The sequence below is a fragment of the Rosa chinensis genome, chromosome 1 (genome assembly GCF_002994745.2).
Source record: "Rosa chinensis cultivar Old Blush chromosome 1, RchiOBHm-V2, whole genome shotgun sequence".
Lineage (NCBI taxonomy): Eukaryota > Viridiplantae > Streptophyta > Magnoliopsida > Rosales > Rosaceae > Rosa > Rosa chinensis.
In genome coordinates, this window is record NC_037088.1 from 55,856,112 (window position 1) to 55,878,675 (window position 22,564).

Below are 22,564 nucleotides of genomic sequence, written 5' to 3' on the forward strand. Positions count from 1 at the left end.
ACTACTTATAAGCAATATGAATGTATAGTAGGGATAGTTATAACTAAAACTAATGCGAGTTGTTTAATTACTCACAACGTCAATCACTTGACTAAATTAAAGTGTAGAACTTCGATTACTTGTGAATGCAATTTTGCATGTTAATTACATGAGGTCGATTATATTTTTTGTGTTTTCCTGGTCATGCAGTTTTATGGTCCTAGTTTATTAACACATTTAGATCTATTGTCAACGCATCTGACATGTATACTACAGCTAGCCAGCACCAAGTTATGATTCACATGAACTAATATTCTAATAAGATAGTCTTAGTTAATAAGTTTTAAGTCTTAATTGACTCTTTACTTTATGTTATGTTAGCATGGGCTCTTGCTGAAGGCATTAATGCTACTAGTTGATTATTGGTAATAATTACACCAAGTTTAATCTGCTAATAATTTCCACTTTACTAATTCGAAATGGAAATGGAAATATTCTCTTTCCCATTCTTCTTTAATCATGTCTTTACTAATTCAATATGCTTACTAGCATGATTGAAGCAACGGATCCAGTTTAATTATTAGAAAAAAGACTTGGAGAGCGGGCAAACCGGCAAAGACTTATGGGTGCGTTTACTAATTCCAAAAGGACATGGAAATTTAATAATCATGTGTTTACCAATTCAATCTGCTTACTAGCTAGCATTATTGAAACAACAAATCGAGTTTAATTATTAGAAAGAATTGGGGAGGGGCAAAGACTTATGGATGCATTTACTAATTCGAAATAGAAATGGAATAATAGATAATGATTCACATTCTCCCTTAATTATGTGTTTAGTAACACTAAAAGTCTCACTTGGTTCGTGGAAATGAAAGTTTGAAAATTTTTCCTTTATCTTTCCCAATAAATAGGAACTAAAGATTTTCATGAATTTTCATTTTCGGTGTTTGGAAATACTTGAAAAGTTGACAGAAAAATTGTTAAAAAATTTATAATCAATGCAATAAAACATATAATGCGAATTGACTAATTGATGCAAGAAGAATGAGGAAAAATGAATTCCCACATTTTCTCTTCATTTGGAAAACTTGTTCATATATATCATTGTGCTTGCCATACACAGGAAAAGAAAGAATTTCCTTTCCCAGGCTCAACTTCGTTCGGTTTGTGGAAAACAAGGCCTAAAGGGGAATCAATTTTTGTGGAGCCTGTGAGAAAATCTGGAATTACTCTTTTCATTCCACTGGGGTCTAGGTATTACTCAACTTTATCATACTAAAATTACCCTCACTTTTTAAAAATTATCCAAAAACACCATTTTATTTGTTCAGTAGCATATTTATTTTACTGAACAAACCCTCATTTTTTTTCAATAATCCAAAAATACCCATGTAATTGTACCCCCATTCTGGTAAATAGTATACACCTTAATGGAAACTCTTTCCATCGATTTTTGTCCCATTCTTCTTTTCCCGGATTCCTCGTCAACGTCGTTCAAGTTTAGTAAAAACTAATCATTGTTCAAAGTCCCATATTCGAAGCTCCCATCCTCTAATATAAAAATGAATAAATAATGTACTACAATTAACATACTCAAATCGCCAACTCATTTGCCAAATATTAAAAATGCAGACTGCTGCTGCCTGCTGGGATCTATAAATATGATGAAAAAATGTTTATTTGTCATGTACTTAAACTTTCAAACTGGCCGGATTGGCTAATCTCTTGCTGTATTCAGTTTCAACTGTAGATAAGTACTTTGAGTTATGGCTGACTCCCACACATCAGTAGATATGACTTTTACGAACAACTCGAGAACGACACTTGCAGGGTTAGTTTCTTTTTCTCTTCTGCTACGTACATAAAATGCACAACCATGCATGAATGCCGAGCTTCTATATATGGCTAATGTGTTTCTTCATCTATTTGTTTGATAGGAACAATGCTATGTCTCCCGAGGAAACTTCACAGACAACAAGAGGAAGATGGCCAATTCTAGACAGAGTTCTTGATCCTAACGGCGCACACCTTCCAAGGTGGAATATGATGTTTGTAATATCATGCGTCCTTGCTGTTTTACTTGATCCTCTCTTCCTATACATCCCAGTCATAAACGATGACATGAAATGCATGGGACTAGACCAAAACTTGAAGATAACGGCTGTGGTTTTACGGTCGATTACGGATTTCATTTATATATTGAAAATTATTTTTCAAATTTATAAACTCAAGAATAGTAAGTATATATACATCCATAAGATGATTCCATTTTAAGAGATTTCTAGCTCCTTACATACTGATAAAGTTCTCTCTTTGTTTGTTTTTCTAGTAACACCTAAGGAGATCTGGGAGTCATGCATCCTTGTTGACATTTTGGCTGTTCTTCCCCTTCCGCAGGTTCGGTTAACCTTGTTTGTTTACGGTCTAAATTTCACAATAAAAGCATAAGATATTAGATCCATAGTGTTGAACTAATACTGCATAGAAAAGAAAGGTACATAGAGCTACCAAACCCTCTCAATGAAAACACCATCGAGAGAAGAAATATATAGAAAACACGAATCGACGAAAAAAGAATATTAGGCAAGGCTATTTCTTAATTACTAATTGATTCAATACTTTATCACATGATGTCATACTAATTTTGTTGTAATGTATCTAGGTAGTAATTGTCAATTACTTCACAAAAATGAGGGGCTCGCGATCTTTGAATATGAGGAAATTTATGAATTTTCTTGTTCTATTCCAATATGTTCCACGAGTTCTTAGTATCTCCCTTGCATATAAAGAGTTTAAGACCTCTTCTAAAGGAAAGATTGGACAATTGCTCACAAACGGAAAGACTGGATTATGGGTTAAAGGTGGACTCAATTTCTTTATGTACATCCTTGGAAGCCATGTAAGTTCTATTCTTGATATAATCTATTTTGTTCCATAAAGTTTATGTTAAAGAGCGATGGTTGTTCTAGAGAAACTATAGCAAAAACTCCATCAAATTTACTTCTATCTTGCATCACTAACATCTGTACACACCTAATGAATTAACCCAACTATAACTCTAATAGAAATTTGTATATTTTATTTTGAGTTATTTTTTTTAATGTGACAAGCCTAAAACTGTAGGAAACTAGAAATCTTCATACACGCAGTGCGGTTGAATATTGGAGGGTAAAGAAGTTAAGAATTGTGACTTTCTCAATATATCCAATATTGTTCTATAATTTAACATTAACATTTATGCTCATTTAAAAGACAACTTTAAGAGACTGTGAGATAGAACCGACACTGAGGATTGCAAACTGCGACAGCCGTCTCAAGACACGGGCTATCGAAGGGCCTCGGCAGATCTGTCATTACTTAAAAACTTTGCAAATGAACGTATATTGCTTACATTAGCGGATTGGTAGTCTTTCCATTATTGAAGTATAACTGTGGTTCGAATCCCAACAAGGCCTTTTCTGTCTCTCAGATTTTTACTTCTTTTTGTATGCTTTTAGGTCTACAATTTTGTTCCTTTATAAATCTACAATAAACATAAATTTATATATTTCTCTTTGTTGTTATTATTTTTATAATCAATAAAAATTTAGCTATTTGAATATAAAAAATTATCTACAAAAAGTAACATTCTTTTTGTTGTTACTATTTTTATAATCATTATACTTTTTTTTAAAGTATAATCATTATCTTTAACAAAGAAAAGATATTTTTTTTATAGCTATATGAAGAAAAAAAATTATTTAAACTTCATATTAGGCCGCATTCTAATTATTCGCTTCATACTTTTTTAATTTTAGGACCGGTCCTACTGTGAGAGCTAAATAAATCTCAGCCACGTCTATTAAATTTAAATTCTGAAATTATAATAATTTAAAACTGTGCATTTCTTCTCAGTCACCTAAATTTACTTGTACCTCACAGTCTCTTATAAACTGTATTTAAGTTAGCAGCTTTGTTAACTTCAATTCTCCTATAGTAGTATATAAATGTAGCTTAAGAAACTTCCTATATACAATCCTTGAATAAAGGTAGATTGACGTGTAATATTATACAATCTTAAAATAAAGTAGACATGGAAAACAAATTTGCATATACCTCGTCTTTCAAATAAATTGTCCCATTCAAATATTAAAATGAAAAGAAAACTATCCCCTAAAAGCTTTGAAATGCTTGCCACTAAATCCAACCCTTGAGAGTTTTTAACATATATTAACGGGTCTAGTCTCAGCTAGCTATAGATGGACTTCGGCTGGCTTGACTCGATCCATTAATGACTCTTAGTTTGATTCGGAGTCAGCAATCGTAAATTATCCATAATTATCTTTCTAAAACTTATATATTATCAATTAAGCCACTATATAATCTTTTCCTTCATAAGAGCACTTGAGAGAGAGAGAATGAAAAGAAAACTAAAAGCTTTGAAATGCTTGCCACTAAATCCAACCGTTGAGAGTTTTTAACATATATTAACGCATCTAGTCTCAGCTAGCTATAGATGGACTTCGGCTGGCTTGACTTGATCCATTAATGACTCTTAGTTTGATTCGGAGTCAGCAATCGTAAATTATCCATAATTATCTTTCTAAAATTTATATATTATCAATTAAGCCACTATATAATCTTTTCCTTCATAAGAGCACTTGAGAGAGAGAGAGAGAGAGAGAGTACATCTACAACGGACCGCGTCGAAAGGTGATTGGGTAGCTCGAAAACATGTCAGTAACTTTTCGGCTCTCTAGTAGTAGCATTTTGCTTCATCGACAATAGTTTTTTGATTTTCTAATAGTAACCTTTTGGTTGGTCAATAATAATACTTCAAAAGATTATATCAACTATTATTTTAACTATTCTCCAAAAAACTATTATCTTTTATAATAATATATGATATTGTGGGTTGACTAAAATGAATAATCTGTTTTTTTTGGACATATAATAGTGATGGTTTGCTTACTTTTTCAATTTTACACTTATGTCTATTTATATTTTATCGGCTTAATTTGATAATCATGTCACTTAAGGTCATTATGGGCATTTCAAAATTTGGTCCCTTTGGCACCAAAAGAGAGCCTCCATTTATAGTAGTAGAGATAGATAATAATTATTGCCTTTTTTTTTTGCAGAAGACACAAAATTTAGTAAATAATTATCATATTGGTGCAGCTATTGCCACCTACGATTTTCTTAGTTCAACCTACAAACATTTGAATTATTGAAAAACTATATTTCCCAAGTGCAAATTGACTAATAAGTAAACTTTATGTTGTAAAATCTAAATCTGTAAGGAAAACTAAATATATAACCAATTAACTAAATATAAAGACTACTACTTAAATTCTCATTGGATAACACTCATCTTTATTTTCTCCACCCAAATTTAAATTTATTACTATTTTTTTTTGCTGCCTATTCATCATTAGTTCGTTATTCAGTTCACAAAACCATTTGCCTCGTTTGGTTCGCGGAAAGGAAATCATTTCCTTAGGAAATCCGATGGGAAATGAAAACGAACTTCCCACTAACTTTCCTTTCCACTGTTTGGAAACGTTGGGAAAGTAAGGAGAAAATGCATGTTTGTGTCCATTCTAGTTTTTGGAGGAAAGGAAACAAAACCATACTAATATTCCATTTTTATCCTCATATATAATTACAAAATGTCATAAACTTTTTAAATAAAATTGTCAATAATAATTTTCAACAAGGATATAAATGTACTTATACCATGTAATTAATGCAGGGAAAGTGGAAGGGAAAATGAATCCTTTAGAGGATGAGAGGATTCACTTTCCTCCATATTTTCCCTTCTTAAAGGAAAGTTGTTCCTTTCCTTGTGCACACCAAACATAGGAAATGAATAACTTTCCTTTCCCAAGCCCTTAATTCCGTGAACCAAACGAGGTCTTAGTGTAAACTTCATTAAAATCTTTAGAATACCCTTTATGAACACAGAAAGTAAAAATTTGAAACAAAGAAAAAATAATCAATCTCTTCATCATTGCTCATAGTTGTTAACTTACTAATATTTTGACATGGATTGAAATAATCAAAATTTAAATTGAAAGAAAAATAAAAAAATATAAGTAAATCAGATTATAATTTTATTAGAAAATTTTAATATATTTTAGTTTCTTTATTAGTATAAATCAAATGAGAGATTTTCGTTAAAAAAAAAAATCTTTTTTAGTTAGATATGTCATACAAGGATATTTTTGGAAAAACAAATGGGTTAGATAAGTAAATTTAATAATTAAAATGTATGGTGTAATGAGCAAGTTGGGTGAACGAAGAGATTGGTAAGGTGACAATAAATGCACCCTTATCATATTTATTGTACTTTTTTTTTGTTGGATTGAAAATATTGATTGTACTTGCTAACTCTCATTACAAAAAGTACTCATTATATTTTGAACAGTAATTGAAAAAAGACTAAAAAAATTATTTTATCTCCCTGAATTTTACACTTAAAATTATTTGTGCATCTAAATTTTTAATTTGATCCATGTGCTGTAGTACTCTCCAATGTGATCGAGTATAGCCAATCATTAACTACTAATCTATCGATTTCTTTATGTAGTGTTGCCTATTCAAACTAGTTAAGGCCTTCAATCGTGCAAAATACACCTTTTACATAACTAAGGCTAAAAATTGATCTTGAGTGGACTCACATCGTCACCAATTTATGAAATAATTGACAAATTAGTTTAATAATACTATGATTGATCATATTGGAGAGTATACAGGTATATGCGATCAAATTAGAAGTCCGGATGTCCAAACAGTTTTAGATATAAAGTCCAAGGAGATAAAATAGATTTAACTCTTAAAAAACAGTAGTTCACAAATATCTTTGGTGGGATTTGCGGACGTGAGGGGGTACGATAAAAATAATAATAATAATAATAATAATAATAATAAAAAATTGTTACAATGTAAAGTGAGCTTCTTGGCATTTTGGCAACAGTCATCTAACCTTCATTCATCGATGCTTCTCACTAATGTTTCTTCCCATCATTTGCTCATCTATTTTTTTTTTTAAATTAAATAATAATAATGATAGAATATAAAATGAAAGAACAGATAAATCGAAAACTTAAAAAATTAGGCAAATGTGACCTTTATATTATTATTTATTTATTTATTTATTACTTTCTTTAAACCTTTAATGTATTTAAATTTATTTATTGGCTAATATAGGTGCAAATCTTAGATTTTTCATGTTTACCTAGAATTAGAGTTTTGACATTATATATACAAATAACTACTGTAGTAGGTTTCCTCTAGAGTCCAATTATTTTCTAACTTGAATATTGATTTTAGGTATTTGGAGCATTTTGGTATTTTTTTGCTGTTCAACGGATGATAACTTGTTGGCAATATGCCTGTCGAAGTGATAATGAATGTAAACCAAGTACATTTGAGTGTCATGATCATCCTACCAGCAGAAATATCACATTGTTAAATGTTGCATGCCCTATAAGTCCAGCAAATGAAGATGTGTATGATTTTGGTATATTTCTGGACGCTCTTCAGTCTGGCATTGCTGGATCAAAAGATTATTTACAGAAGTTGACAAATTGTTTTTGGTGGGGTCTTCGAAATCTGAGGTGGGTACATGTCGAGATCCCTGATCACACATATTGAATAACAATTTGTGTGTGTTTGTTTATTTATTTAGAAGAAGCACTTGTGTTTAATTAAGAAAATACGAGTTGCAAAACCATTTTTTTTTCTCTTTCATATATAGTTTTATTTTATACCATGCCAATTCCAATTTTCAATATTGAATAAAATTTCTGATATCCTTAGCCTTCCATATGGAGAAATGGTCCAAGTGGCAAGTTTCATATTTGGGATAAAGTAATTATTATTATTATTATTATTAATTTTTTTTTTAACTTTTATTACAATGACTCATCGAGTTCATAACTTGTTTTTAGTGAACTGAATTCATACATTTATGTATATTGCCACTGTTCATTTTTGCAGCTCTCTTGGTTCAAATCTCGAGCCTAGTACCAATACATGGGAAAACCTCTTTGCTGTTTCTATTTCTATAATTGGCTTGCTGCTGTTCTTATATCTCATTGGAAATTTACAGGTTGGTGATCGATTCCTTTATATAAACTTTTCATTGAAGCATCTTCAATTTTCATGAACTTATAAGTTCACTTTTATAAAAGATTAAAAGTCTACTTATGGGTTAAGTGGACATTAATATTTGTGTAAAATTGATGTTAGTAAAACTTGATGGTATCGGGTCCGGATCAAAGGACACGCAATTGTACACAATTTTTTACACTTCTCGAGTTCTCATGAGTCCTTAGATTTTAAACCATTCAGCGGTTTAGATTAAGTGTGAGAATGACATGGAATAAATAATCTCAAAAATAATATATTTTTCAACCAAAATAAAAAAATAAACTTTACTTTTCTGAAGAAAAAGTAAAATACAAAAATAATAAAGAATAATGAAATTAAACAAATAGAGAACGATAAATAAGAAACACATTTTTTTTTTAAACCCTGACGGAAAGAGGATAATTTATTAAAAAAGGGAAACAAGTACAGTAAAGTAGGAGGGGCCTAAATCATAACCCACCAGAAACAAAAAAACAAACATATAACTTGCAACTAACTAAGAAAACTAACATAACCGAAAGTTGGGAAGCCCCAACCAATCGCTATTACAAAAATAGATAACAGAATCAAGTGGCAAGTCCCACCATGTCAAACCTGATGAATTTGTCTCTTCATTTGCCAAAGCATCTGCAACTTGGTTATCTTCACGAAAAAAGAAACGCACTTAAGAATAGAATAACAAGAAAAAGAACACCACATTGCCTTCCCTAATAAGCTTTATCCCCGGCCATCACCTTCCTCAAATTCTAAATATAGAAATTGAGATTCAAGATGATTTGTGAATCGCCCATGCTTTTTTCCTTCTTATTTTTTGGTATATGGAGCAACAATTTGTACAGTTTAACCCAAACCAAAATAAGAGGGAAACCATGGGCGATGGAGATCAGGAAGTAGTGGATGTTGAAGGAAGGTGAGAGTCCCTGTTGTGGTGTTGATCATCAAATGGCCTAAGGAGTCGTTGATTGGGGTGCCTCGATTCGCAACCCAAACGATGGTTTTGATTGGGATGGTCTCGTGCACTAGGGGATTTGGAACTGCCTGGGCTAAAGAAACCAAGTTGAAATACCCCACATGGGGAAACCAATGAGTTGTCATCAGTGATGTTAGACTTCATTACCAAACAAAGAAGAAAATAACAAGGGACACAAATTAATTCCAGAATTCCAACCCAATACAAGCTGAGGAAGGATTATGGGAAGCATTAACCAAAAAAAAAAAATTGTCATATTCAATTTCAATGAATATCAAGTACATTTTAATATTAAAGAACAAATATCTTAGGATTAATTCAATAAGAGAAACATCGTGACCATGGAATAGTCTCAATTTTCATACTTAACATGTAAGAGTCTAGATATAGGTCCAAGAACATCAATAGGTAGTATCAATCATACACAAGATCGGAAAATTCTCAATAAAGGGTTTAATAATTAGGAGGAAGGATTTTAAACTGATTTTACTCATTTTAGGGAAAGAGGTATGAAAATTACTTCACGAAGATGAACATCATAGTTTTTGTTTGATTCTACACCCAAATTCACACACACCTTTTAGATTAAACCCATCTATAAGATTGTTTTAATATACACCCAAACCTATTAATTAGGTTTATCTAAAAAAAAACTATTAAATAGGATAAATATTAAAACTCATTGTTATTAAGAATTACTAAAGCTGCCACCATCCCCAAACTTTCTGTAGATGCAAGTCTTGAAATGGTTGCTCAAAAACATCACCCAGAAATATTAATCAACTCTTGATTCTAGCAATTGAAATCAATACCTGGGTTGGAGGTTATGTAATCTCCACATTCAAAAGCCTCATCTAAATCAACAGGGCCGGTCCTGACATTTTGATGGTCTGAGGCAAATAATTTAAATGTGGCCTCACATAAAAAAATTCATATAATCGAACAAATTTTTTTATATATATATAAATTAAACCCCTACATTAATGTTAATGCAAGGGAAAAAAAAAGGGTGTTCAATTCCAAAATAATTTTTCACTTAGAAGTTGAAAAAATAAAAAAGAACAGAATATATTTAACTACAAAAGAAACCAATGAAAAATAAAGGGTAAGTACATTAATATTCAATTTCAAAATATTCTTTCCATAGAAGCTGGAAAAAGAAGGAACAAAAAAGTTTAATTGCAAAGAAACTAATTAAGACATAAAAAAAACAAAAAAGTGCAATTAAACTAATTAAAAAAAAAAAGACAAAAAATAGGCCACTGTTTTTCGAACCTTGATGTTGCAAACAACAACACATCTATATTACCACTGCGCTAGCGTGGCGGTATTGTAGTAGATATGCGAAAAAAAAATTATATAATCATAAACGAATATATGTAAAAATTAAAAAAAAAAAAAAAAACTTGGCGGAGGCCCGTCAGAGAGTGGTGGCCTGAGGCGGCTGCCTCCGGCAGCAGCCCTCAGGGCCGGCTCTGTAAATTAATACCTAGGTTGGAGGTTATGTAATCTCTACATTCAAAAGCTAGAATTATAGGTGTGTGCCTAAGTCATTCTCTGAATGATTTAGGTACAAATTGTGAACTCCCTGAATGATAAGTACCTAAATCATTTGCTTATGTACATTAAAACCCACACGATGTTTAACACCTGAATGATAGACAAAATTATGCAATATTACTTATGGTTCATTCTACCTAAGTTATTCCCTGATTGATAGGTACAAATTGTGAACTCCTAAATGATAGGTACCTAAATCATTTGCTTATGTTAAAACTCACATGATATTTAACACATGTACATACGATAGGAAAAATTATACAATTAGGCTTATGGTTCATCTAAAATACCAAAATTAGCAAGAGAAAGTTAATGACAAGGGTGTTGGATTATTCTATTTCATTTCTGGTAAATGAGATGAAATGAATATTTTACTAAAAAATCAACAGTAATATTTGAGGAATATTTTACTTATTCAATCAAAAGGGTAAAATAGTCAAACTAAAAAACATGAAAAATCATAATTATAGACTTAAAACCTAAAAGGAAGGTTTAATCATGTGAATGGGTGTAGATTAAAAGAAAATATAGGAATAGGTTTTTCCTAATAGAAGCTTCATTTTTTGGGTTTTTTTCTTTCTTTCTAATTTTCTCTTAATTGTATTCTTCTATTCTTTGAATTCCAGTAATATTTATTTTTGTATTTTACTCTTTATAAAAAAATAAAAAATAAAATAGTTTAATCCAGTTTTATTTGTCTTTTTTTTTTGTTAGGAAATAAATCAAATGCCATGTCATTCTCACACTTAATCTAAACCATTGAATGTTTTAAAATCTAAGGGCTCGCTAGGAGTGTAAAGCATTGTGTACAATTGTGTGTCCCTTAATCTGGACCCGTAATTTAATACTCCAACTTCTTAACTATTAAAGAAACTAGTTTTTAATTTAATACTCCAAATTTCCTATTCTACAAATTTAACGAGAATTGCATAATGTAAGTCAAATTTAGCTAGAGAGGAGAGAGAAAAATAACAAAAAGTTAAACACTCCCATTTTCATTTTTCTTCTTCTTCAGTTTAGGTAATCCTATTGGACTAAAGGTTAAAAATCTGCTAACTAAATTGAACTTTTAGATAATTTAGATGAGAAAATAGTTTTTACTGTTGGAAATGTAATAAAGTAGACCAATTTTAGCTATTTAAAATTTGGCATGTAAGACTATAAGTGACAATAAATATAGGATTAACACTTACCGAAGGAAGTTCATACTCTTAAGAATAATTATTCTGTGATTCTTGTCTACCAAGTGTTGGTGCTATGTAGTTGTCCAAGTCAATAGAATTAGTTATTTATGTGACTATTACAGAGGGTGAAAAAAAAAATAGAATTTCACAAATGGTCACTCAATTATGACTCATTCGACACTTTGGTCACTGAAGTTTCAAATATATCACTTTGGTCACTCAACTATTACACTGTCAATCACTTAAGTCACTTTGTTAATTTTTTCATTAAAAAGTGACTTAAGTGATTGACAGTGTAATAGTTGAGTGACCAAAGTGATATATTTGAAACTTCAGTGACCAAAGTATCGAATGAGTCATAGTTGAATGACCATTTATGAAATTTTTTCTGAAAAAAATTATACTAAAGGACTGATCAACATCTTCATTTTATGTAGACTAATTATTAGCCCGGATCACAGTCCATATGTTGATCCAGAATTATAAAATAATATTTCACACATGATCCATGAAGAATTAAAAATTCATGCAGAACAAACAGATGTGCATTATGATTTTAGGTATTCTGCCTGGGTCCTATCTCACTTGTTTGTGCAACAGATATATATGCAGTTGGGAACAGCAAGATTAGTCGAAAAGAACATGAAACGTGAACGCAAGACTAAAATTGAACGGAAGATTGGACGAGAGGTGGAATCATGGTTGGCCAAAAATGGTCTCCCATTTAAATTGAAGTCGCAGATCATGGATCAGGTAGCCGAAAAAGAACTTGAAGAAAATGAGGATTTCAATGTGGATAATATCCTCTCTATTCTGTCGTTGGATCTTCAACGTTATATCAATGGCTGTATGCGGACTATGGAAGAGGAGGGTCGAAAGATAGACGAGTTCTTATCTAACAATCGCCTCCCCCAGCATTTGAAGTCCAAGGTCATAGAGAAGTTACCGCAATCAGACGTTGGGGAAAACAGGGCTGCTGATTTGGATTCAATCCTCTCTAATCTTCCCACTCGACTCCATTTGTACATGGAAAATATAAAGCAGAAGATGGAAGAGATGGGTCTAGATATAGATTCCTGGTTATCAGAAGATGGCATTCCTTCGAAGAAAAAGTCAGATATCATGGAAATTGTCCAACTCGAACTTAGAAAAAATATGGATCTTGTCGTGGAGAACATCCTTCTTGTTCTACTTCCAAGTTATATTGAATGTAGTATGAGGAAGATGAAAATTGTGCGGAAGATGGAACAGAAAGGCATAGATTTGTGGTTCTCTAAGAATTGCATTCCTATCCATAAAAAGTTCGAAATCATGGAAAAGATAGTGCAACTAAAACTTGAAGAAAACATTGATGTTGATGTGGAAAATATCCTTTCTTATCTTCCCCGTGAATTACAAAATTACATCAAAAGTTGGATTCAGAAGATTGAAGAGAAAGGTCAAGCAGTTGATCGCTGGTTATTTGAAAATGGCATCCATAAGCATAAAAGGTCAGAAATCATGAAGAAGGTACAACAAGAACTCGAAAAGGATCGGGACGTTGCTGTGGAGAACATTCTCTCCATTCTTTCCCGGGAACTTCAAAACTATATCAAAACTTGTATACAGAAGAAGGAAAATAAAGGTCAAGAGGTAGACAAGTGGTTGTATACAAATGGCATCCATATACGTAACAAATCGAAGATCATGGAGAAGGTGCAACAAGAACTTCAAGAAGACAAAGATGTTGACGTGGAGGATATTCTCTCCATTCTTCCCCCAGCACTTCAAAGCTACATAACAGATCGTATCAAAAAGTTGGAAGCAAAAGATCAACAAGTTCATTTCTGGCTATCTAAAAACCGTATCCCTATGCGTACAAAGTCAGAAATCATGGAAAAGGTACGACAAGAGCTTCAAGAAGACAGAGATGTTGATGTGGAGAATGTTCTTTCTATTCTTTCTGATAAACTACAAAGCTACATCACTAAGTTTCTTCAAACTATTGATGAGAAAGACAGAGATCTTGATCTTTGGTTCTCTAAAAATGCCATTTCTAAGCAGATAAGATCAGAAATCATAAAGAAGGTGCAACAAGAACTTCAAGAAGACAAGGACGTCGATGTGGAGAATATGCTCTCTATTTTTCCCCCTAAACTCCAAAGATACATAGCAGGTTGTGTGCAAAAAATGGAAGACAAAAGTCTAGCAGTCCAGTTGTGGTTATGTGAACATGCCATCCCTCTGCATAAAAGTTCAGAGATCATGGAAAAGGTACGACAAGAGCTTCAAGAAGACAAAGATGTTGACGTGCAGAATATTCTCTCCATTCTTCCCCCAGCACTTCAAAACTACATAACAGATCGTATCAAAAAGTTGGAAGCAAAAGATCAACAAGTTCATTTCTGGCTATCTAAAAACCATATCCCTATGCGCACAAAGTCAGAAATCATGGAAAAGGTACGACAAGAGCTTCAAGAAGACAGGGATGTTGATGTGGAGAATGTTCTTTCTCTTCTTCCTGATAAACTACAAAGCTACATCACTAAGTTTCTTCAAACTATTGATGAGAAAGACAGAGATCTTGATCTTTGGTTCTCTAAAAATGCCATTTCTAAGCAGATAAGATCAGAAATCATAAAGAAGGTCCAACAAGAACTTCAAGAAGACAAGGACGTCGATGTGGAGAATATGCTCTCTATTTTTCCCCCTAAACTCCAAAGATACATAGCAGGTTGTGTGCAAAAAATGGAAGACAAAAGTCGAGCAGTCCATTTGTGGTCATGTGAACATGCCATCCCTTTGCATAAAAGTTCAGAGATCATGGAAAAGGTACGACAAGAGCTTCAAGAAGACAAAGATGTTGACGTGCAGAATATTCTCTCCATTCTTCCCCCAGCACTTCAAAGCTACATAACAGATCGTATCAAAAAGTTGGAAGCAAAAGATCAACAAGTTCATTTATGGCTATCTAAAAACCGTATCCCTATGCGTACAAAGTCAGAAATCATGGAAAAGGTTCGACAAGAGCTTCAAGAAGACAGGCATGTTGATGTGGAGAATGTTCTTTCTATTCTTCCTGATAAACTACAAAGCTACATCAAAAAGTTTCTTCAAACTATTGATGAGAAAGACAGAGATCTTGATCTTTGGTTCTCTAAAAATGCAATTTCTAAGCAGATAAGATCAGAAATCATAAAGAAGGTGCAACAAGAACTTCAAGAAGACAAGGACGTCGATGTGGAGAATATGCTCTCTATTTTCCCCCCTAAACTCCAAAGATACATAGCAGGTTGTGTGCAAAAAATGGAAGACAAAAGTCGAGCAGTGCATTTGTGGTCATGTGAACATGCCATCCCTTTGCATAAAAGTTCAGAGATCATGGAAAAGGTACGACAAGAGCTTCAAGAAGACAAAGATGTTGACGTGCAGAATATTTTCTCCATTCTTCCCCCAGCACTTCAAAGCTACATAACAGACCGTATCAAAAAGTTGGAAGCAAAAGATCAACAAGTTCATTTCTGGCTATCTAAAAATCGTATCCCTATGCGTACGAAGTCAGAAATCATGGAAAAGGTACGACAAGAGCTTCAGGAAGGCAGGGATGTTGATGTGGAGAATGTTCTATCTGTTCTTCCTCCTGAGCTTCAAACCTATATCAATGAATTTTTGCAGAAGATTGAAGAGAAAGTTACAGAGGTTGATTTTTGGTTATTTCAAAATGGCATCCCTATGCATAACAGATCAGAGATTGTGGAAAAGGTAAGACAAGAACATCAGTTAGAAAAGGATGTTGACGTGGAGAATATGCTCTCCATTTTCCCCCCAAAACTGCGAAAACAGATAAAAACTTGTATGCAAAGGATGGAAGACAAAGGTGAAGAGGTTCATAAGTGGTTATCTCAAAATTGTCTCCCTATGCATAAAGAGTCAGATATCATGGAAAAGGTAAGACAGCAACTTCAAGAAGATAGAGATATTGATGTCAATAATATCCTTTCTATTCTTCCGCTCAAACTTCAAAGTTATTTCCAAAATTTCAGAGACAAAATGGAAGTGAAAAGTCAAGCGGTTGATTTGTGGTTATCCAAAAACCGCATCCCTATGGGTAAAAAATCAGAGATCATGGAAACGGTACGACAAGAGCTTGAAAGAGACAGAGATGTTGATGTGGAGAATATCCTCTGTATTCTTCCCAATGACCTTCAGAAATCTATCAAAAATTTTATGCAGAATATTAAAAAGAAAGATCAAGAGGTTGATTTTTGGTTACATAAAAATGGCATCCCTATGCATACAAAATCAGAGATCATGGAGAAGATTCAACAAGAACTTGAAGTAGACAGGGTTGTTAATGTAGAAGACATGCTCTCTATTTTCCCCAGCAAACTTCAAGTCTTAATCAAAGGTTGTATAAAGAAGATGGAAGACAAAGGTCAAGAGGTTCATGACTGGTTAAATAAAAATCACTTCCCTATGCATAAAAAATCTGAGATCATGAAAAAGGTACAAAAAGAACTTCAAGAAGAGAGGGATGTTGATGTGAAGAATATTCTCTCTATTCTTCCATCTGATCTTCGAAAATACATCCAAGAATTTGTGCACAAGGTGGAAGAGAGAGATGCGGAGGTTGATTCGTGGTTATCAAAAAATGGCATCCCTATGCTTATGAAGTCGGTGATTATGGAAATAGTACTACACGAACTCGAAAAGAAAAGAGAACCTGATCTGGAGAATATTATCTCCATTCTTCCCCCCAAACTTCGGAGCTCTATCGCAAGTTGTTTGCCGTTAAGTAGGCTGAAGAAAGTAAGTGCCTCTTAGCCCAACATTTTTTATAGCATGCATGGCAATACTTAGGACTTTTATTACAACAAAGCAATATATAATTTTTTTTTTGGTGATGAATCTCAAACGAGGATAAATTATTGAATAAAAAATAAATACAGGGAGGGAAAATTATACCAATCCTGTCGACAATATCAATAGAAACAGAAATTAGGAAGATCCATTCGGTCCCGATTACAAAAACTATGAATGATAGGCAGAGCCAAATCCCACCAAACTAAACTTGAGGAAGTAGTTCCAAAATTTGCTAGTGTGTCTGCGGCTTGATTCCCACAAAACAACAATAATATATAATATGCCAGTTAGTTCTTCAGTTCTTCCAAGATAATTCATCCTCAACATATTCCATCCTATAGCTAGTATATATAATGTTGTTGCTTATTATGCATCTTTATTTGTGATCTCTTTTTTTTTCTTCCTTATATTTGGCATCTTATGTATCCTAGGTGCCATTGCTTAAAGAAATGAAGGAAGAAGTGCTGAAAGCAATTTGTAAGCGTCTTGTGCCCAAAAAGTACACTGATATGGATACCATTACCAGAGAGAATGATTCACTTAAAGTGATGATTTTCATCGTGGACGGAACTGTTACCATTGAAAAGAGAAAAGTGGAGTTTCAGAGATCTGCAGGAGACTTTTGCGGTGAGCGACTTCTACTTTGGCCATCGTCGGCCTGCTTCCCCAACAGCCAAATACCCTCAGCAATGGAGACTGCTAGGGCCAGTGGTATCGTTGAAGCCCTCGTTCTTATGGCCAGTGACATAGAGAGTGTAGGCTTCCAATTCAAATCACAGTGGAACCTCTCTCATTCTGATAAACTCACTATGCTAAAGAGTGTAAGTTTCCGTGGCTATTAAGTCACATATTCAATTGAAACCGTAATAATTCGATCGGTATATAGCATGATCATAAGTTATGTGATTAATTATCTGATAATGTGCTTTTGATTCTCTCAATTTGGTGTTCGATTAGGTTGTTGGTATTATATGTATATATACTATTAATGTACATATCTAATTGTAGGTGCCAAAGCTTCAAAGGGTGGATGAAGAAGTAGTGAAAAAAATAGCTCAGCATCTTAAGCATCATAAGATCTATAAGGGGAGCAAGATCATTGAAAAGAACTCACCAGTTAAATCAATATTCTTCATCAATGAGGGCACTGTATTATTTGATGAAGGTTGTGGAGAGAAAGTTGAGCGTTACGCAGGAGAATTCTATGGAGAAGTACTCCTAGATTGGGTCTTAGATGCGTCCTTTCCTGAAGTAACCCCATTGTCAACTTATTCAGCTGCTTCCGCTGGCAATGCAGAAATTCTTGTTCTCACTGCGAAAGACTTGCATGAAGTAACTTCTGACCATAGGTCACACTTTGACACCCTTCCAAGGGATTCTCAATTAGACCTTTCAACTTTTGTCAAGGTGACAAGGCTAAAGAATGTATGTTCCTATCCGGAAGATATATATGCACATCCAGACCTCATTTCTGTAGCAAACATATTTCAGTGACTTCAGTTTTTCAAAATAAGGAAAAAAAAAAATCAATCCAATATCCTAGCTACTATGTAAAAATTACTAATTCTTGAAATATTATTTTTTTGGTTGTATAAAGTGTATCTAACAATATACATTACAGGTGCCAAAGCTTAGAAAAATGGATGAGGAAGTGTTGAAAGCAATCTCTGAGCGTCTTGTGCTCAAGCCGTGTGCTACGAAGCAGTTTTTGCTTTACGGGAATGAGGATGATCTACTTGAGAAGATGTTCTTTGTTGTGAGTGGTGTTGTGGCTATTCAAAACGAAGCTGCTCAGATTATGGAGTACCGATACCCAGGAGAATTCTATGGAGAGCAGCTTATAGATTGGGCATTATCGACATCATCGACCTCTTCTCCTGGCTTACCTAAATCAAGAACCTTTGCCAGATGTTTGGAAAAAAGTGAACTCCTCGTTCTCATGGCCAGCGACTTGAAGAATGTAGTCTCCGAATACAGGTCGCATTTCAGCTAGTAAGACGGATTGTCAGTCTCCAACTAAATTTCATCTGAATATCCACCATCCTCCCTTGTCGGTTTTCTCTCCAGAGATGATTACCTTGCCCGCCATCTTCGTGAATCGTGATTTCATTATTTGATGGCCTCAGCTAACCGGAATCTAAAATTGCTGCTGCATATTGTTGAAGGAAAATCGACTTAGGGTGCCTTATCAAACTAGGAGTAGTAATAGGAGAGAAGGTTAAAGAATTCCAAATTCTAGACGGATTAGTATTCCTTGTAACATTAGAATATGTACTTTTATAATCTCGCTCCTATTCTCAATAATAATACACAATTCTCTCTACAATCTCTTTTGCATCCTATTTCCTTAAACACGTTATCAGCACGACTCTAACCACAATAGCAAAAAACCAATAACCCGGAAATCCTTTTTCACCACCGCAGCCCCTAGCCCCTTGCTAGCCCCCCTGCTCCTGCAGCTCTCTCGGCCAGCACACCTCCTGGCCTGCGCGCCTGCCTGCCAGCGCTCTCCAGCTCCCAGCCCGATGCCCTGCAGCTCCCCGCCCGTGCTCCTGCTCCGCGCTGCCCCTGTAGCGTTCCTGCAAATTTGCCGTAAGTCTACTGCCCCTGCAGCCCGCTTCCAGCCATCTGCCACGATTAGGATTGCAACCAGGATTGAACTGCTACTGTAATCCTAACTCCGGATTGTAGCCCCGTCTGCCAGCAACGCAACCTACCGGCCACACTCTCGGCCCTATCCCATTTGTGCACAAGCCTAGCACCGCCGAGCCATTAGCCACAACCAGGATTGTAAACAAGTTACAATCCCAGGTTAGGATCGAACATCCACTTCAATCCTAGCTTAGGATTGAAGCAGCATATGCAATCCCGACCTAGGATCAATAGCACACCGACAATCCTACACGCCTGCATCAACACGTGCGTGTATTGAGAATTTCAAATTCTGAAATTCATGAGTAAGTTTTCACTAGTAAGTTGTTCCCATTTTTGAAATTTAAATGTATTTTTTATTTTCCGGGGACTTACAAAATCATTTCTTCTACATCCCACCTTTCTGTAACGTGGGTTCGATTTGCTAAAAGCGGAATCGTGGGGATTCACGGTATATACGAACCAAGAGCGTCCGTGAGCATCAATTTTTACGAACTAAGAGCGTTCGTAGGCTACGGACTAAGAGCGTTCGTAAGCATAAAAATTTGACCATATAAACGTCATTGGTTTCAATCCAAATCCAAAAAATTTGAAAACTATCAACAAAGACAGTGTTATAACTCTTTCTCATTAGGCGTACTCAAGAGTAATTGTGATGTCTAGGAAAGGTTTGAACTGAGAGAACAGTTTAAAAGTGAGCAACGCTCCACCAAAATCTCGCCTTACCTTACCTGGTCACAACCAAATTGGAATTACCAAACAGATTGAGTCACTACTACTTGTCTATGCTTGATTATCCTTTTTGGATTAAATTTAGAAACTTTGACGTAGTCATTGGCTTTCATTGAAATAAAGTGTCGATTTTGATTCGAACTTTATTCATTCAAGTATGTTTCCCGGAGAGCTAGAATGCCTCGTGGATAGTGCTACTACGCACACCATACTTCGAAATAGGCAGTTATTTCTTGAGATGACGCCTACTCAATCTTCAGTGACTATGATGGCAGGGTCATCTAAATTGATTCATGGTCGAGAACCAGCTCAATTCTTGTTGCCACTTGGCACAATCATTAATGTCACTGAAGCTCTCTACGCTCCTAAGGCTGAAAGAACCCTTTTGCACTTCAAAGATATAAGAGCCAATGATTTTCATGTGGAAACACATTGTGAGAATGGACAAGAGTTCCTTTGCATCACCTCTAATGACTACGGACATAAACGAGTATTAGAGAAACTTATGTGTCGATCTAGTGGGTTGTATGCAACCACTATTCAAGTCATTGAATCCAACCATGTCATGAGAGATGATTTATGGGATTCTGACATATATAGGCTTTGGCATGACACCCAGGTCGTGATATGATGATCCGTATATTAAAGACTTCACACGGACATCCATTTTTCAGAACGAAAAGAAGTAAAAATATGTTTTTGGACACCGAAAGAGCCCCTGCACCTCACGGCACCGTTCACCCCCAAAACTGGCCATCCTTGGCCGGCGCCGCCGTCCCCCTGCGGCCTCAGGGTGGCATTGACACCACCAATGCTCTTTCTACTCCAAATTTTTCTTCTAAAGTCAATTGTGACTTCGTGGCTCAACCAAAATCCTCATTGGTTGTTTCTAAAGCCCATCATTCATTCTGCAAAGCCTGCCCTTTAGCAAAATTAGGATCAAGACCATCATATGCAAAGGACACTAAAGAAAATATACCATTCTTACAACGAATCCAAGGTGATATTTGTGGACCTATTCAACCACCATGCGGACCATTTAGATATTTTATGGTGTTGGTTGATGCATAGACACGCTGGTCATATGTCATGCTATTGTCCACTAGGAACGTTGCATTTGCTAAACTCCTAGCCCAAATTATTAAGCTAATGGCTCACCACCCTGATCATCCTATTAAGTCTATAAGGTTAGACAATGCTGGAGAGTTTACATCAAAAACTTTTGATGATTATTGCATGTCCATTGGGATTGAAGTTGAACATCCAGTTCCTCATGTTCACACCCAAAATGGTCTCGCAGAAGCCGCCATTAAACGACTACAAATGGTCGCTAGGGCATGGGTAATACGCACCAATCTCCCTATTTCTGCTTGGGGCTATGCAATATTGCATGCAGTTGTGCTTATTCGTCTGAGACCCACTGCCACTCAACCCTTCTCTGAGTCCCAGATGGTGATTGGGTATGAGCCTAATGTCTCACACTTCCGCATATTTGGGTGTGCAGTTTATGTGCCTATTGCGCCGCCACAGTGCACCAAAATGGGTCCTCAACTACGATTAGGCATTTATGTTGGATATGATTCTCCAACGATTATCCGCTACATAGAACCCTTGACAGGCGATCTCTTTACAGCTAGATTTGCTGATTGTCACTTCGATGAGACAGTCTTCCCGTCGTTAGGGGGAGATAAGAACATTAATGTTCAACAGGAATGACAGGAATTGTCGTGGTCTGTCCCCACTCTGTCTCATCTTGATCCCCGAACCGCACAGTCCGAAATTGAAGTGCGGAGAATTCTCGATCTTCATAATGTAGCAGAATCGATGCCTGATGTTTTTTCTGATATCGCTAAAGTGACGAGATCACATATACCTGCTATAAATGTGCCTGCAAGGATTAATGTCCCTAGAATTAGAGGACATGACGCCACCTCAAGAGTACATGAGTATCGCGCCAATGTCCCTACCCTTGGTGGCGTTATGGCTATGTCTATGGATCCTGCCAAGAAGCGCGGGAGGCCCATAGGTTCGATGGATTCTCACCCAAGGAAGAAAGCGAGTTTGGCACAAAATAATTCATTAATCATCGATGTAAATAATCCATCTCATGAGAATATTCCGGATTATGGTTATGTCCAAGAGACATCATTGGGGGACGCTCCAATGCCAGAACCAATTCCAGAGAATAGAGAGATCTCCATGAATTACACTAGTGTACATGAGATGATGGATAGAAATTCTAGGCAATTGATGATGCATTTGCATATCATGTTGCAAAAGGAATCATAGAATATGATGATATCGAACCCGCTCTGTCGAAGAATGTCAACGAAGAGCGGATTAGCCTAAATGGAAAGATGCAATCCAGGCTGAATTGGATTCACTAACAAAGAGACAGGTATTTGGGCCTATAACGCAGACACCCCCAGATGTAAAACCTGTTGGCCATAAATGGGTCTTTGTTAGAAAGCGTAATGAGAAAAATGAGGTGGTTAGATATAAAGCC

The 22,564-nt window shown here is 35.0% G+C and overlaps 2 protein-coding genes across 2 annotated transcripts; both read left to right on the forward strand.

The window, feature by feature from the left end:
- The first annotated feature begins 1,692 nt into the window (after nucleotides 1–1,692).
- Nucleotides 1,693–13,109, forward strand: LOC121049690 (cyclic nucleotide-gated ion channel 1-like). The gene is made up of 8 exons (XM_040507623.1): nucleotides 1,693–1,813; nucleotides 1,920–2,218; nucleotides 2,312–2,379; nucleotides 2,645–2,881; nucleotides 7,297–7,583; nucleotides 7,966–8,077; nucleotides 12,433–12,963; nucleotides 13,047–13,109. Exons 1-8 carry the CDS (start codon nucleotides 1,749–1,751, stop codon nucleotides 13,107–13,109), a joined length of 1,662 nt encoding a protein of 553 aa, XP_040363557.1. The 5' UTR covers nucleotides 1,693–1,748.
- On the forward strand, nucleotides 13,089–18,988 carry LOC121051911. Its single transcript, XM_040515520.1, has 4 exons — nucleotides 13,089–16,620; nucleotides 17,106–17,495; nucleotides 17,683–18,099; nucleotides 18,296–18,988. The coding sequence occupies exons 1-4, from the start codon at nucleotides 13,144–13,146 to the stop codon at nucleotides 18,665–18,667; spliced, it is 4,656 nt and encodes a 1,551-aa protein (XP_040371454.1). The 5' UTR covers nucleotides 13,089–13,143; the 3' UTR covers nucleotides 18,668–18,988.
- The last annotated feature ends 3,576 nt before the right edge of the window (nucleotides 18,989–22,564 follow it).